Genomic DNA, 15,566 nt, shown 5'->3' on the forward strand with positions numbered 1-15,566 from the left:
CACTGCAACTTCCGCCTCCCAGGTTCAAGAGATTCTCCTGCCTCAGCTTCCCGAGTAGCTGGGATCATAGACATTCGCCACCACGCCTGGCTAATTTTTGCATTTTTAGTAGAGACGGGGTTTCACCATGTTGGCCAGGCTGGTCTTAAACTCCTGACCTCGCGATTCACCCGCCTCAGCCGCCCAAAGTGCTGGGATTACAGGCATGAGCCACCGTGCCCAGCCTGCAGTTTGAATTTTAATCTCAGTGTTGGGAAATCACTGGAAAGGTTTAAAGCACCAAGCTGTAGGATCTAATTCTCATTCGGGAAGGAGCCTCCTCTAGCAGCTGTTGGCCACCTCTGCTCCTGCCCCTCCGCCAGGTGGGAGGTGCCAGCCTCCTGTCATATACATACCTCCTCAGGTGCAGACACCCGGCAGGCAGCTTCCTCGGCCACTGCGTTGGAGTAGAGGAAGAGATCCTCGTAATCCACATTTGCGGGATCCTTCTGCAGGGCGGAAGGGACTGTGGCTCAGTACTAGGGAGGGCAAAGGTCCTGGACCGACCCTGGAAGGCAGGTCTCAGGGACCGTCCTCTGAATAGCAGTTTCTTAGTACCTAGGTCACATCCACTAAGTGTTATAAGAAAATATGCCCCAACCACAGCCATTTCTTAGGGGTTGGGACACACCCACTGAGCCTTCTAAAGAAAGGCGCCCTGCCCACAGCAGTTACTTGGGAACTGGGAGGCCACGCCAACTGAGCCTTCTAAGGAAAGATGCCCCACCCACAGCAGTTTCTTGGGAGCCAGGCCAGACCCACTGAGTCCTGTAAGGAAAGATGCCCTGCCCACAGCAGTTTCTTGGGAACTGGGAGGCCATGCCCACTGAGCCTTCTAAGGAAAGATGCCCCACCCACAGGAGTTTCTGGGGGCAGGCCACGCCCACTGAGCCTTCTAAGGAAAGATGCCCCACCCACAACAGTTTCTTGGGAGCTAGGCCAGACCCACTGAGCTTTCTAAGGAAAGATGCCCCACCCACAGCAGTTTCTTGGGAGCTAGGCCAGACCCACTGAACCTTCTAAGGAAAAATGCCCCGCCCTCAGCAGTTTATTGGGAGCCAGGCCACGCCCACTGAGCCTTCTAAGGAAAGTTTATTTGGAGCCAGGTCACACCCATTATGCCTTCTAAGGAAAGATGCAATTCCTTCATTTGAGCCAAGATTATACCTGGTACATAACCCTTGTGAAAAAAAAAAACAATCAGCCTGTTGACATGGGCCTGGAGGGTGGAGAGATGGGGAATCGGGGACCACAAGGGACATGGCCGTCAGGGGCAGAGGGACTAGGAGGGGTGGGGCTGGAGGGGCCAAGGACCATGAGAGTGACAGAATCAAGAGGACCTGATGGAGATGTGTGGAGCAAAGGGGTCCGGGGGGCTTGGCCCCAAGGAGATGGCTGTGAACCACATGTGTCCCCGCCCTCACCTGCCTGCAGGGCTGTGTCAGCAGCTCCCCGAGCGCCTCAATTGGCTTCTGCTGGTGGAAGGTGACCAGGGCGTCTAGCGAGGTGTGGGCCACCTTCTCCCCGGGGATCATGAAACTCCCATCATCCAAGAGCTTCACCATGAAATGGCAGCAGCTGCTTTGGCCTCTGTGGAGACACTGCGAGGGCTGGAACATCCCACTCCCCCTCATCCCTGCTCCAAGTCCCCAGCCCTTGGGCTGGCAGCGCCACTGCTACAGCCAGACTATGCCAGGTTCCTGTGCAGGCTTCTTCACTCATTAGCCATTCAACACCCAGCAAGTTACTAACCTCACTGTGCCTTAGTTTCCCCCATTTATAACATAGGGCTACAATGGCCGACCTCAGATCAAACATGTTACTACAGGCAAAAGCTTAATTCATTGCCTGGCTAGGGGTAAATAATCAATAGAAATGATAATGAAAGCTGGTCACAGTGGCTCATGCCTGTAATCCCAGCACTTTGGGAGGCTGAGGCTGGTGGATCACTTGAGGCCAGGAGTTCGAGACCAGCCTGGCCAACGTGGTGAAACCCCATCTCTGCTAAAAATACAAAAATTAGCCAGGCATAGTGGCAGGTGCCTGTAATCCCAGCTACTGGGGAGGCTGAGGCAGGAGAATCACTTGAATCTGGAAGGCGGAGGTTGCAGTGAGCCGAGATCATACCACTGCAGTCCAGCCTGGGTGACAGAATGAGATTCTGTCTCAAAAGAAAAAAAAAAAAAAAAGAAAGAAAGCTCCAGACTAAGGCTGTGTGCCTGGTACACAGCAAGTGCTCAAGAGATGCCCAGTTAACCAATAAATGTATATTAATGTCACTCTATGTCCTGACTGTATCTCGTTTAATCCTCACATGAATACGCTGAATTAAAATGTGACATTCCTTTACTGGAGGCACAGAGAGGTTGAGCAGCTTGTCTAAGGTCACATAGCATATAATGGCAGAGCTGAGCCTTGGAGAAGCTTTTCCCACTGTGGGTAACTGTAAAATTGAGCCACTGGGTTTTTATTCCTTTGGCCTGGAATCCTCTGGATTTGTCTGGCTTCCAGGTCTTAAGGAGCTGGGCTTCCCTGGGTTTCCCTAACACACAGTCTGGGAATCACTAATTAGATTGTGAGGGGTGGAGGGAGAGAAGCCGCCAGCCAATCTTAGGTCCCCAGCAGTCCTGGTTCTCAGACCCGCAGCCTCAGTTGCTGCCGTTCTCTGAGAAGCAGTAACCCCTTTCCCCCTCCAAGGAAGCCCCAGAGCCCACCTGCCCCTGCCCTAGCCCCTGGCCCAGGCCTTACTTGTAGGAGAGTGTGTAGCCCACGTGGCTGTGGCTGACCCTGATGAGAAAGGATCCTGGTGGCTGCGACTCCAGCAGGTTCTCAGCCTCCCTGGAAGGGCACACACAAAAGGAAATGACACAGTCAGACTCCTGGGGCTATGGGGCCATTCATGCAGAAGGCTGGTAGTTTTCATTTTTCTTTTTTTTTTTTTTGAGGCAGTCTCGCTCTGTCACCCAGGCTGGAGTGCAATGGTGTGATCTCGGCTCACTGCAGTGTCAACCTTCAGGTTCAGGCAGATTCTCCTGCCTCAGCCTCCCAAGCAGCTGGGATTACAGGCGCCCGCCACCATGCCCAGCTATTTTTTGTATTTTTAGTAGAGACGGGGTTTCATCATGTTGGCCAGGCTGGTCTCAAACGCCTGTCCTCAAGTGATCCACTGGCCTCAGCCTCCTAAAGTGCTGGGATTGCAGGTGTGAGCCACTGCGCCCCGCCTGTTTTATTTTATTTATTTTATTTTTGAGATGGAGTCTCACTCTGTCACGCAGGCTGGAGCGCAGTAGTGTGGTCTCAGCTCACTGCAACCTCCGCCTCTCAGGTTCAAGCAATTATCTGCCTCAGTTTCCCGAGTAGCTAGGATTACAGGTGCCCACCACCACACCCGGCTAATTTTGTATTTTTAGTAGAGACGGGGTTTCACTATGTTGACCAGGCTGGTCTCAAACTCCTGGCCTCAACTGATCCGCCCGCCTCGGCCTCCTAAAGTGCTGGGATTACAGCCGGCCTGTTTTCTAAATGAACAAATACCCCAAGCCCATCTTTTTTTTTTTTTTTTTCCCAGTTGTTGCAGACCCTGAGCTATTCACGGACTAGGGATGTTACCACAGAGGACCTAGAAGGCCTCTGATGACCTTGATCCCAGGCCAGACCTCCTCCCTTCTCCCACAGCACCTGCCTGCCTTCCCAATGACTGGAATCTCCCGATCAAGGCACCTTTGGGTAGATCAAGGTGTCACAGGTAGCAAAGAAGGACCTGTATACTCAGACGCATTCAAGTTCAAACCCCAGCTGTACTGTCCATCAGCTGCGTGACTTCAGGCAATTGTCTATCCCTTTCTGAGCTTCAGCTTCCTCAAGGGGAGAGTAAAACCCACTTCCAAGGCTGCTGTGAGAACAGAAAGAACTTGCAACGTCAGTGTGACAGCTGCTACCTGGTAGGTGCTCCCAAAACGTTTGCTATTATTATTACTATTATTCTCTCTTTTTTTTTTTTTTTTTTTTGAGATGGAGTTTTGCTCTTGTTGCCCAGGCTGGAATGCAATGGTGTGATCTCAGCTCACCGCAACATCCACCTCCCGGGTTCAAGTGATTCTCCTGCCTCAGGCTCCCAAGTACCTGGGATTACAGGTACGGGCAACCAGACTCAGCTAGTGTTTTGTATTTTTAGTGGAGACAGGGTTTCACCCTGTTGGCCAGGCTGGTCTTGAACTCCTGATCTCAGGTGATCTGCCCGCCTCGGCCTCCCACAGTGCTGGGATCACAGACATGAGCCGCCGCGCCCGGCCTGTTTTCTCTATTTTACCATTATTATCGGGAGTTCACAGAGAGGAAGGCAGCCTCCTGGCCATTTGTACCGATTTCCAAAACAGCACAAAAAAGGAACATATACTATTTCATGAATCATTTTTTGTTTGTTTTTGAGACAGGGTCTTGCTCTGTCACTCAGGCTGGAGTGCAGAGGTGCAATCACAGCTCACTGCAGCCTTGAATTCCTGGGCTCAAGAGATCCTCCCACCTCAGCCTCCTGAGTAGCTGGAACCACAGGCATGTGCCACATGTCCGGCTATTTTTTTAATTTTTTTTTTTTTTTTTGAGATGGCGTCTCGGCGGGTTGCCCAGGGTGGAGTGCAGTGGTGCGATCTCGGCTCACCACAACCTCTGCATCCCAGGTTCCAGCAATTCTCCTGCCTCAGCCACCTGAGTAGCTGGGATTACAGGTACACGCCACCATGCCTGGTTAATTTTTGTATTTTTAGTAGAGACAAGGTTTCACCATGTTGTCCAGGCTAGTCTCGAACTCCTGACCTCAGGTGATCTGCCCTCCTCAGCCTCCCAAAGTGCTGGGATTACAAGCGTGAGCTACTGCACCTGGCCTAAAATTTCTTTTAGAGATGGAGTCTCGCTATGCTGTCTAGACCAGCCTTGAACTCCTGGGATCAAGCAATCCTCCTGCCTCAGCATCCCAAGTAGCTGGGACTAAAGGTATTGCTATGGTGCCCAGCTGCTTCTTTTAACATAGCTACTAAAATTTATCTAAACTGCAATGTGCAGCTCATTTCTGTTGGATAGTGAGGCCCCAGAACTCAGAAGCCATGACCAACGCTACTTCCTCTCTGTGGCCTTCACAGAATTTTCTCAATTTCCTGCACACAGAGAGTGGCAATAAATGTTCTTTTCTCCATTCAGTTAGTGCTATGCCCACATCCTCAGAGCTCACACGGTCTGAGGTAGAAAGGACACACTGGGGCCAGGCACAGTGGCTCATGCCTATAATCCCAACACTTTGGGAGGCTGAGGCAGTCAGATCACTTGAGGCCAGGAGTTCGAGACCAGCCTGGCCAACATAGTGAAACCCCATCTCTACTAACAATGCAAATATTAACCAGGCGTGGTGGTGCATGTCTATAGTCCCAGGTGCTCTTGAGGCAGGAGGATTGCTTGAACCTGGGAGGCAGAGGTTGCAGTGAGCCGAGATCACACCGCTGCACTTCAGCCTGGGCAACAAGAGTAAAACTCTGTCTCAAAAAAAGAAAGGGCACCTTGGTTGTATCTTGATGGGTTGAGAGCAGCTGCTTGGGATACTGTGTTCAGAAAGATTCTGGCCAGGCACGGTGGCTCACGCCTGTAATCCCAGCACTTTGGGAGGCCGAGTCGGGTGGATCACTTGAGGCCAGGAGTTTGAGACCAGCCTGGTCAACATGGTGAAACCCTGTCTCCACTAAAAATACAAAAATTAGCCAAGTGTGGTGGCATGTGCCTGTACTCACAGCTACTTGGAAGTGAGGCAGAAGAATCACTTGAACTCGGGAGGCAGAGGTTGCAGTGAGCCAAGACTGCGCCACTGCACTGCAGCCTGGGCGACAGAGTGAGATGCTGTCTCAGAAAAAAAAAAAGAAGAAGAAAGATTCTGAGGCTGCATTCTGCCATCATTGATTGGTAATGCCTGGCCTGGGCAAGGTGTGGGGTGCTGCCAGGTCCCTGGCAGTGCTGGCCTTTTGGCCACTTATACAGAGGAAGCTGAGGCACAGAGAGGGCAAGGAACTTGCCCCAGGTCACACGGTGAGCCCACAGAGGTGGCAGGATGCAAGCCTGGGAGTCTGGAGCTCATTTTAGCCTCTTGCCACACTGAGCTGAGCCAAGCCCAGAACTGTGCTGTTAAAACCTGCCCAGAGCAGAAGCAGACAAGGAAAGAGGTGGGTGGGCCGGGGGAGGGCGTGGGTATGTCCTCACTCTCTTGAGATTGCACCATGGAACCACTCGGGGACCACGTCTTGGGCCAGCTGGCCCGACTGGGTGTGCACGAACCAGTCCAGCCGAGGGGGCAGTGGTGGGGGCAGCTTCCTGGCCTCTGTCATGGCTTCCTGGGGTGGGGCGAAGGTCACCTGGGTAGAGAAGGGAGGGAAGACAAGAATCAAGCTTGGTGTCCCTCTTATTTTTGCTCTATTCTTGCAGTTTGTGGCGCCTCTTCCTCTGAGAAGTCCTCCAGGCCGGACAGAGCAATGGGCTTAAAACTGGCTTGTGAGGGCCAGGTGCTGTGGCTCACGCCTATAATCTCAGCACTTTGGGAGGGCAAGGGGATGTGGACTGCCTGAGCCCAGGAGTTCCAGACCAGCCTGGGCAACATAGTGAGACCCCATGGCTACAAAAAAATTTAAAAATTTGGCCAGGCATGGTGCCTCATGCATATAATCCCAGCACTTTGGGAGGCTTAGGCAGGCAGATCACCTGAGGTCAAGAGTTTGAGACCAGCCTGGCCAACATGGTGAAACTCCATCCCTACTAAAAATACAAAAATTACCCGGACATTGCAGTAGATGCCTGTAATGCCAGCTACTTGGGAGGCTGAGGCAGGAGAATCACTTGAACCCGGGGGATGGAGGTTGCAGTGAATCGAGATCACACCACAGAGTGAGACTCATTCTCAAAAAAAAAAAAATTAAAAAATTAGCTGGGTGTGGTAGTGCATGCCTGTAGTCCCAGCTACTCAGGAGGCTGAGGTGGGAGGATCCCTTGAGCTCGGGAGGCTGTGGCTGCAGTGAGCCGTGGTTGTGCCACTGTACTCCAGTCTGGGGAACAGAGCAAGGCTTTTTGTTTGTTCAAAAACAAACAAGCAAAAACACCGGCTTGTGTAGCTGGGCATGGTGGCTCAGGCCTATAATCCCAGCCCTTTGGGAGGTCAAGGCAGGTGAATCACCTGAGGTCAGTAGTTCAAGAGCAGCCTGGGCAACATGGTGAAACCCTGTCTCGATTCAAAATACAAAAATGAGCCAGGAATGGCTGCACATGCTTGTAATCCCAGCTACTTGGGAGGCCGAGGAACGAGAATCCCTTCAACCTGAGAGGTGGAGGTTGCAGTGAGCCGAGATTGCGCCACTGTACTCCAGCCTGGGCAACAGAGTGGGACTCCATCTCAAAAATCCAAAAACCAAAGCAAAACAACAACAACAACAAACACACAAAAACAAACAAACAAAAATCTGGCTTGTATTTCTTGAGCACTTACTATGTGCCTGGTACTTTTTACACATTCATTCATCGGCTCCTCCCCAATGTCCTTCAAGGATTTTTCCTTTTATTCTTCTTGTGCCATTGTGTTCCATTCCTTTCCTCTCCTCTCCTTTTTCCTTTCCTTTCCCCTTTTTCTTTTTTGAGACAGGATCTCACTCTGTCGCCCAGGCTGGACATCTTGGCTCACTACAGCCTCGATCTTCCTGGCTCAAGTGATTCTCCCACCTCAGTCCCCCAAGTAGCTGGGACCACAGGCATGTGCCACCATGCCTGGATAATTTTTGTATTTTTTGTGGAGATAAGTTTTGCCTTCTTGCCCACATTGGTCTCGAACTCCTGGACTCAAGCCATCCACCTGTGTCAGCCTCCCGAAGTACTTGGATTACAGGCGTGAGCCACTGTGGCCTGCCTGTTATGCCTTTATTGCAAGGACTAGAAAGTTCCTTTTATAAATAAATCTTTTGAAATTTAAGAATAGAGCAAGGCCGGGCGCGGTGGCTCAAGCCTGTAATCCTAGCACGTTGGGAGGCCGAGGCGGGTGGATCACGAGGTCAAGAGATTGAGACCATCCTGGTCAACATGGTGAAACCCCGTCTCTACTAAAAATACAAAACATTAGCTGGGCATGGTGGCGCGTGCCTGTAATCCCAGCTACTCGGGAGGCTGAGGCAGGAGAATTGCCTGAACCCAGGAGGGGGAGGTTGCGGTGAGCCGAGATCGCGCCATTGCACTCCAGCCTGGGCAACATGAGTGAAACTCCGTCTCAAAAAAAAAAAAAAAAAAAAAGAATAGCGCATTTAAATATTAAGTGAATATCAATGCCCCCAGAGGAATAAGGAAATGGCAAAGTGGCAAGTGAACAAACAAAAGAGCTGACCCAATAGTAGTGGGTGTCAAAAAGGGTTGCCCTGGTCTCTTTTTTCTTTTTGAGACAGAGTTTCACTCTTGTTGCCCAGGCTGGAATACAGTGGCGCGATCTCGGCTCACTGCAACCTCCACCTCTCAGGTTCAAGGGATTCTCCTGCCTCAGCCTCCAGAGTAGCTGGGACTACAGGCGCGCGTCACCAAGCCCAGCTAATTTTTGTATTTTTTTTTAGTACAGACAGGGTTTCACCATGTCAGCCAGGATGGTCTCGATCTCATGACCTTGTGATCCACCCGGCCTCCCAAAATGTTGGGATTACAGGCGTGAGCCCCTGCGCCTGGCCCTTTCTTTTTTTTGAGACAGGATTTCCCTCTGTTGCCCAGGCTGGAGTGTGCAGTGCTGCAATCCCAGCTCACGCTCACTGTGGCTGCAACCTCCCAGGCTCAAGCAATCCTCCCACCCCAACCTCCCAAGTAGTTGGGACTACAGGCCTGCCTAATTTTTAAAAAATTTTTGTAGAGACGGGGTCTTGCTATGCTGTCCAGGCTGGCCTCGAACTCCTGGGCTCAAGCGATGCCTACATCTCAGCCTTCTAATGTACTGGGATTACAGGCATGAGCTACCGTGCCTGGCTGCCTTGGTTTCATTAAACACCAGAAAAATGTGGCTCCAGACAGTTGCTTCCGCCACCAACATCACCACACATAGTAGCCACTGATGGCACAACTATGACGTGTCAGGTGCATCATTAATTCACACACTTTCTTGATAATCTTAAGCAAGAGGTACCACGGGACTTTGAGCGTCAGTGACAAAGCTGGAGAAAGACAGAAGGCAGCACTGTTTTGCAGAACAGAATTAAGTGAATGTAAAATGAGCCAAAGGATTGTATCTTGCTAGATAGTTCCTTCAAGATCCCCCTTGCTCACCCTTTTTCTTTCTTTCTTTTTCCTTTTTTTTAGAGATAGGGTTTGTCCATGTTGGCCAGGCTGGTCTCAAACTCCTGACCTCAGGTGATCCGCCCACCTCGGCCTCGCCAAGTGGTGGGATTACAGGGGTGAGCTTGAGCCGCTGCGCCCAGCCTGCTCACCCTATTTTTTTTTTGAGATGGAGTCTCGCTTTGTCGCCGAGACTAGAGTGCAGTGGTGCGATCTCAGCTCACTGCAACTTCTGCCTCTTAGGTTCAAGCGATTACCTGCCTTAGCCTCTTGAATAGCTGAAATTACAGGCACGCGGCACCCAACCTGGCTCATTTTTGTGTTTTTAGTAAAGATGGAGTTTCACCATATTGGCTAGGCTGGTCTTGAACTCTTGACTTCAAGTGATCCGCCTGCCTTGGCCTCCCAAAGTGCTGGGATGACAGGTGTAAGCCACTGCACCTGGCCACTCACCCTAAATTCTGTTCTCAAACTGGAGCTCACTCCCCCTACCCACAGGCCCCATCTAACTTTTCACTATCTTAAAAGGTCTTTTTGCTGGGTTGTTTCTAAGAGGAGGTGGGGCCTGTTGACCAATGGTAGTCAATATTGACTTTCTTTTTTTTTTGAGACAGAGTCTTGCTCTGTCACCAGGCTGGAGTGCAGTGGCACAATCTCAGCTCACTGCAACCTTCACCTCCCGAGTTTAAGCAATTCTCCTGCCTCAGCCTCCCAAGTAGCTGGGAATTACAGGCATCCACCACCATGCCCAGCTAATTTTTTAGTAGAGACAGGATTTCACTTTGTTGGCCAGGATGGTCTTGCTCTCTTGACCTTGTGATCCATCCACCTCGGCCTCCCAAAGTGCTGGGATTACAGGCCTGAGCCACCACACCCTGCATCAATATTGACTTTCTCCAGCCAGATGTCAAGCATACCCTCTAGGGTGCAGCCTGAAGGAATTCTGAGGTTTATTAAGAAATGTTTGCCGGGCGCGGTGGCTCACGCCTGTAATCCCAGCACTTTGGGAGGCCGAGGCGGGTAGATCACGAGGCCAAGAGATCGAGACCATCCTGGTCAACATGGTGAAACCCCGTCTCTACTAAAAATACAAAAAATCAGCTGGGCATGGTGGCACATGCCTGTAATCCCAGCTACTCAGGAGGCTGAGGCAGGAGAATTGCCTGAACCCAGGAGGTGGAGGTTGCGGTGAGCCAAGATCGCGCCATTGCACTCCAGCCTGGGCAACAAGAGCGAAACTCCGTCGCAAAAAAAAAAAGAAATGTTTAATAAAGCAAGGTGACAAAGCAATTAAGAGCCTGGAATTGGAGGCTGGGCACAGTGGCTCACGCCTGTAATCTCAGCATTTTGGGAGGCTAAGACAGGTAGATTGCCTGAGGCCAGAGGTTCAAGACCAGCCTGGCCACCATGGTGAAATCCCATCTCTACTAAAAATACAAAAATTATCTGGATGAGGAGGTGCATGCCTGTAATCCCAGCTACTCAAGAGGCTGAGGCAGGAGAATTGCATGAACCCACAAGGAGGAAGTTGTAGTGAGCTGAGATCGAGCCATAGCACTCCAGCCTGGGCAACAGAGTGAGACTCCGTCTCTAAATAAATAAATAAGATAAAGTAAAATAAAAATACAAAAATTACAGTGGTTTGTGCCTGTAGTCTCAGCTACTTAGGAGGCTGAGGCGGGAGAATCACCTGAACCCAGGAGGCAGAGGTTGCAGTGGGCTCAGATTGCCCCACTGCCCTCCAGCCTGAGTGACAGAGTGAGACTCTGTCTCACAAAAACCCCCCAAAAAACCCCACCACCACCACCAACAAAAAAGCCCAGAATTGGAGCCAGATGGCCTGGGTTCAAACCCCAGCTCCCCACTTAGCCACTGAGTGACCTCACATAAGTCACATAGCCTCTTTCTGTGCCTGTCTTTCTGTCTTTAATCTGGGGATAATGATATTTACCTAGGAATGTTTAGTTAGTGTGTATATATAGAAAGAGACATATACAATATTCACGAATCCAGTTGTGACCTAGCATGGGATAATGTTGACAGGCTTGTTCTTTGTTTTCTACTTGGAAGAACTCCTATTTATCCTTCAAAACCCAGTGAAAATGTCCTCTCCTCCAGGCAGCTTTCCTGCCTCTCCCCCCAGACAAAGCCCTGCACCCCCCTCTGTCCCCAGTGTTCCCCTTTGTTCCTCCCTCTGGTCCAGCCATGACCCCATGGAGGTAGAGTATATCTGGCTGTCTCCACTAGCCTGAGGGCCTCCTAAGGATCAGGGCCTAAGGATCTGAGTTGTCATCGTTTTCTGGGTCCTGGTGCTGGCCTGGCAGAGTGGAGGGTGCAAGGGTCTTTGCTGATGAACAGCTATCTAGTGATGAAAGAACTCATACTGAAATTCAAACTCCTGACCCTGGCCGGGGGCCTCCTCTACTTCCTGGCTACCCACATTCCAGACCTAAAGACCTCCCTGCTCTCTCTCCCGCCTCTCCACACCTTTGCTCATGCCGTTTTCCTGCCAGGACTGCCTTTCCCCAACTCCGGCTCCATTTTCCAGTGGTGACCACAAATGCCCCCTCTTCCACGAAGCCCTCCCCCATGCTACCAGAAAATCCCTCCCGCCACCCCAGGACCCACCAGCCCTGTCCCTCCTTCTGGCCTAGCCCGGCTCCCACGCTCTGTCTCCTCGGGGGCTGAGAGGGGGGCTGAGGCTCTTGGGGCACATACCTGGGAGACCCTTGGATGGCCGAGGCCCTCACGGTGGCTGTGGCAGCGCCGGCAGGAGGCTGGGTTTCGATTCAGGGTCCCCACGTCAATGGGGCGGGGCTGGCTGCCCCAGGCGGTTTCTGTTTCCTTAAGCAGGTGAGCCCTGGGGCGGGACAAGGACAGGCCCAGTCACCCTGTCTGCAGTCCAGCAAAGCAGCTGCTGCCACAGGTGCAGGGACAGCTTGCTCCTGCCTTGCCCCCAGCAAGCCGTTATTGAGCGCCTACTGTGTGCCTATTCTTTGGAGGACACAGGGGTGACACCGAGACAGATGCAGGGCCCTGCCAACTCCTGGCATCTATAAAATATCAAGCCATGAAGAGGAGGAACACACCATTCCAAAGGGGGAACAGGCGACAGGAGCAGTGGCTCATGCCTGTAATCCCAGCACTTTGGGAGGCTGAGGCGGGTGGATCATTTGAAGTCAGGAGTTTGAGACCAGCCCGGCCCACGTGGCAAAACCCCATCTCTATTAAAATATAAAAATTAGGCCGGGCGCGATGGCACATGCCTGTAATTCCAGCACTTTGGGAGGCTGAGGACGGCAGATCACCTGATGTCAGGAGTTCAAGATCAGCCCAGCCAACATGGTAAAATCTGACCACTACTAAAAACACAAAAAATTAGCTGGGCATGGTGGCAGGTGCCTGTAATCCCAGCTACTTGGGAGGCTGAGGCAGGAGAATTGCTTGAACCGGGGAGGCGGAGGTTGCAGTGAGCTGAGATCGTGCCACTGCACTCCAGCCTGGGCAACAAGAGTGAAATTCCATCTCCAGAAAACAAATAAAACACAACAAAACAAAAATTAGCCGAGGGTGGTGGTATGCACCTGTAATCCCAGCTACTCGGGAGGCTGAGGCACAAGAATCAGTTGAACCCAGGAGCCGGAGGTTGCAGTGAGCTGAAATCACACCACTGCACTCCAGCCTGGGCGACAGAGCGAGACTCCTTCTCAAAACGAAAACAAAAACAACAAAGAGGAAACAGAGGCCAGGAGCAGTGGCTCATGCCTGTAATCCCAGCACTTTGGGAGGCTGAGGCAGGTGGATCGCTTGAGGCCAGGAGTTCGAGACCAGCCTGGCTAACATGGTGAAACCCTGTTTCTGCTAAAAATACAAATATCAGCCAGGCGTGGTGACGGGCGCCTGTAGTCCCAGCTACTCAGGAGGCTGAGGCAGAAGAATCGCTTGAACTAGGGAGGCAGAGGTTGCAGTGAGCTGAGATCACGCCACTGCACTCCAGCCTGGGCAGCACAGGGAAACTCTGTCTTAAAAACAAAACAAAACAAAACAAAACAACCCAAACAAACAAAAAAACCCAAAGAGGGAATAAGAAGGGGGAGCAGCAATTGCACAATCCCCCCGAGGTGGCCTCACTGACCTGGAGGAAGGGGCATTTGCGGGTGAGGAGACATCTGGATTTGGGGAGTGTGTGCTGCCGAAAGAGTGTATTTTTTGTAGAGATGGGGTCTTGCTATGTTGCCCAGGCTGCTGAGGGGAAGAGCAGGCACAAAGGCCTTGAAACTGAATGCAGCCTGGACAAGCTGTGATCTCATGGCCCGCAGAGATCCACACCAGGACTTCCTCAATCACAAAATGTTCAAAAATATTTTTATTGATTGATTAACTTATTTTAGAGACAGGGTTTCAGTCTGTCACCCAGACTGGAGTGCCGTGGTAGTCATAGCTCACTGTAGCCTTGAACTCCTGGACCCAAGGGATCCTCCTGCCTCAGCCTTTCAAGGAGCTGGGACTACAGGCATGCACCACCACGCCTGGCTAATTAAAACAATATTTTTGCTGGGTGCGGTTGTGCTAGCCTAGAGCCAGAACCTGAGCAATGCCATTTTATAAAATGCAAAACTGTTTTTAAAATAAGTTGCAACGGCTGCCCCATTCTCACAATAACTCCCAACACTTTGGGAGGCCGAGGCAGATGGATCACCTGACATCAGGAGTTCAAGAGCAGTCTGGCCAATATGGTGAAACCCCGTCTTTACTAAAAATATGAAAAATTAGCCCAGGGTGGTGCTGGGCACCTGTCATCGCAGCTACCCAGGAGGCTGAGGCAGGAGAATCGTTTGAACCTGGGAGGTGGAGGTTGCAGTGAACTGAGATCGTGCCACTGCACTCCAGCCTGGCGACAGAGCAAGACTCTGTTTCAAAAAAAAAAAAAAAAGAAAAGAAGAGGAGGAAGAAGGAGGAAGGAGGAGGAGGAGGAGAAAAGAAAAACTCAGGGCAAGTGGCCCCACTCACTGTAAAGAGGTTCCAAGCTGGGGAACCAGGGCTGCCAGTGCAAACGTCTTCATTCTTTTGTAGGCCTCCCTCTCGGGACCACCGATGCGGTCCAGGCTGGATTCCTCCTTGTGTATTTGTTCTTAGGAGGTTCAGTGTTTTTCTTCTGATTTTAAATAAGCCGAAGCCCTCTGGGAAGGCCTTCACAGCACCGGGTCCTGGGTACAGGCCTGGCGTGCCTAGCAGACTGGCCAGCCCTGGCATTGTGCTTGTACTCAGGCAGACAGGCAAAACGACTTCCTCCTCTGCTGCCAGGCAGAAAGGGCTCAGGTCCTGCTGGGGGCCTCCCCACGGGCCTATCACACTGGCCCAGCTGGGCTACATAAGCTCACCTACCGTAAGCCCACCTGGGTGCTCTGTCACGCCCCTGTTCCCCCTCAAGGAAGTAGAGGTGCATTGTCTGCCCTCTGAGGTCAACAAGGGTTAAAGCAGGAGACACATAGCACCTGGCTTCTCATTCACCTGTTGTGTGTCCTCGGGTGAATTGCTCAGCCTCTCTGAGCCTCAGTTCTGCATCTGTGAAATGGGTATAATAGCCCTCCTTAGTCACGTGAAGATGATAGGCAACCCTCCAGCCCGGCGCATAGAGGTCAGTTGGGAGTGAGAGAATCAGCACTCTCTGTTGTGACTTCATTCAAACAAGGCCTTTGTGTCTGGCTCAGGGAGACACTGGCTTGTGATTCAGACCTCATAGGCTGAGCTGCCTTGGACAACTTGATTCACCTCTCTGTGCCCAATCTCTTTTTCTTCTCTCTCGCTCTCTTTTTTATTTGAGACAGAGTTTCACTCTTGTTGCCCAGACTGGAGTGCAGTGGTGTGATCTCAGATCACTGCAACCTCTGCCTCCTGAGTTCAAGCAATTCTCCTGCCTCAGCCTCCTAAGTAGTTGGGATTACAGGTGCCTGCCACTGCGCCTGCCTAATTTTTGATATTTTCAGAAGAGACGGGGGTTCACCATATTGGTCAGGCTGGTCTTGAACTCCTGACCTCAGGTGATCCGCCCGCCTCAGCCTCTCAAAGTGCTGGGATTACAGTGTGAGCCACCGCGCCCGGCCTTTTATTCTCTCTCTCTCTCATTTTTTTTTTTTTTTTTTTTTTGAGACAGGGTCTTTTTGCTCTGTTGCCCAGGCTGGAGTACAGTGGTATAATCTCAGCTGACC

At 51.5% G+C, this 15,566-nt stretch overlaps 1 protein-coding gene across 3 annotated transcripts in view; it reads right to left on the reverse strand.

Moving 5' to 3' along the window:
- The window catches only part of HSH2D (hematopoietic SH2 domain containing), a 15,591-nt gene extending 3,413 nt beyond the window's left edge, over positions 1-12,178 (reverse strand). The window contains exons 1-5 of one of the 3 annotated variants that reach the window (XM_032268674.1): positions 12,076-12,178; positions 6,277-6,428; positions 2,788-2,877; positions 1,468-1,629; positions 396-488 (exon numbers count right to left, since the gene is read on the reverse strand). In XM_032268674.1, coding sequence (XP_032124565.1) covers positions 396-488; positions 1,468-1,629; positions 2,788-2,877; positions 6,277-6,401 — 470 coding nt within the window. In that variant the 5' untranslated portion in view covers positions 6,402-6,428; positions 12,076-12,178. Of the gene's footprint in view, positions 1-267; positions 489-1,463; positions 1,630-2,787; positions 2,878-6,276; positions 6,429-12,075 lie in introns of those variants that run through there. The other 2 variants (XM_032268672.1, XM_032268673.1) reach the window with 2 other exon arrangements.
- Between the last annotated feature and the right edge of the window lie 3,388 nt (positions 12,179-15,566).

Source organism: Sapajus apella, unplaced genomic scaffold, assembly GCF_009761245.1.
Source record: "Sapajus apella isolate SASKATOON/1434 unplaced genomic scaffold, GSC_monkey_1.0 scaffold185, whole genome shotgun sequence".
Taxonomy (NCBI): domain Eukaryota; kingdom Metazoa; phylum Chordata; class Mammalia; order Primates; family Cebidae; genus Sapajus; species Sapajus apella.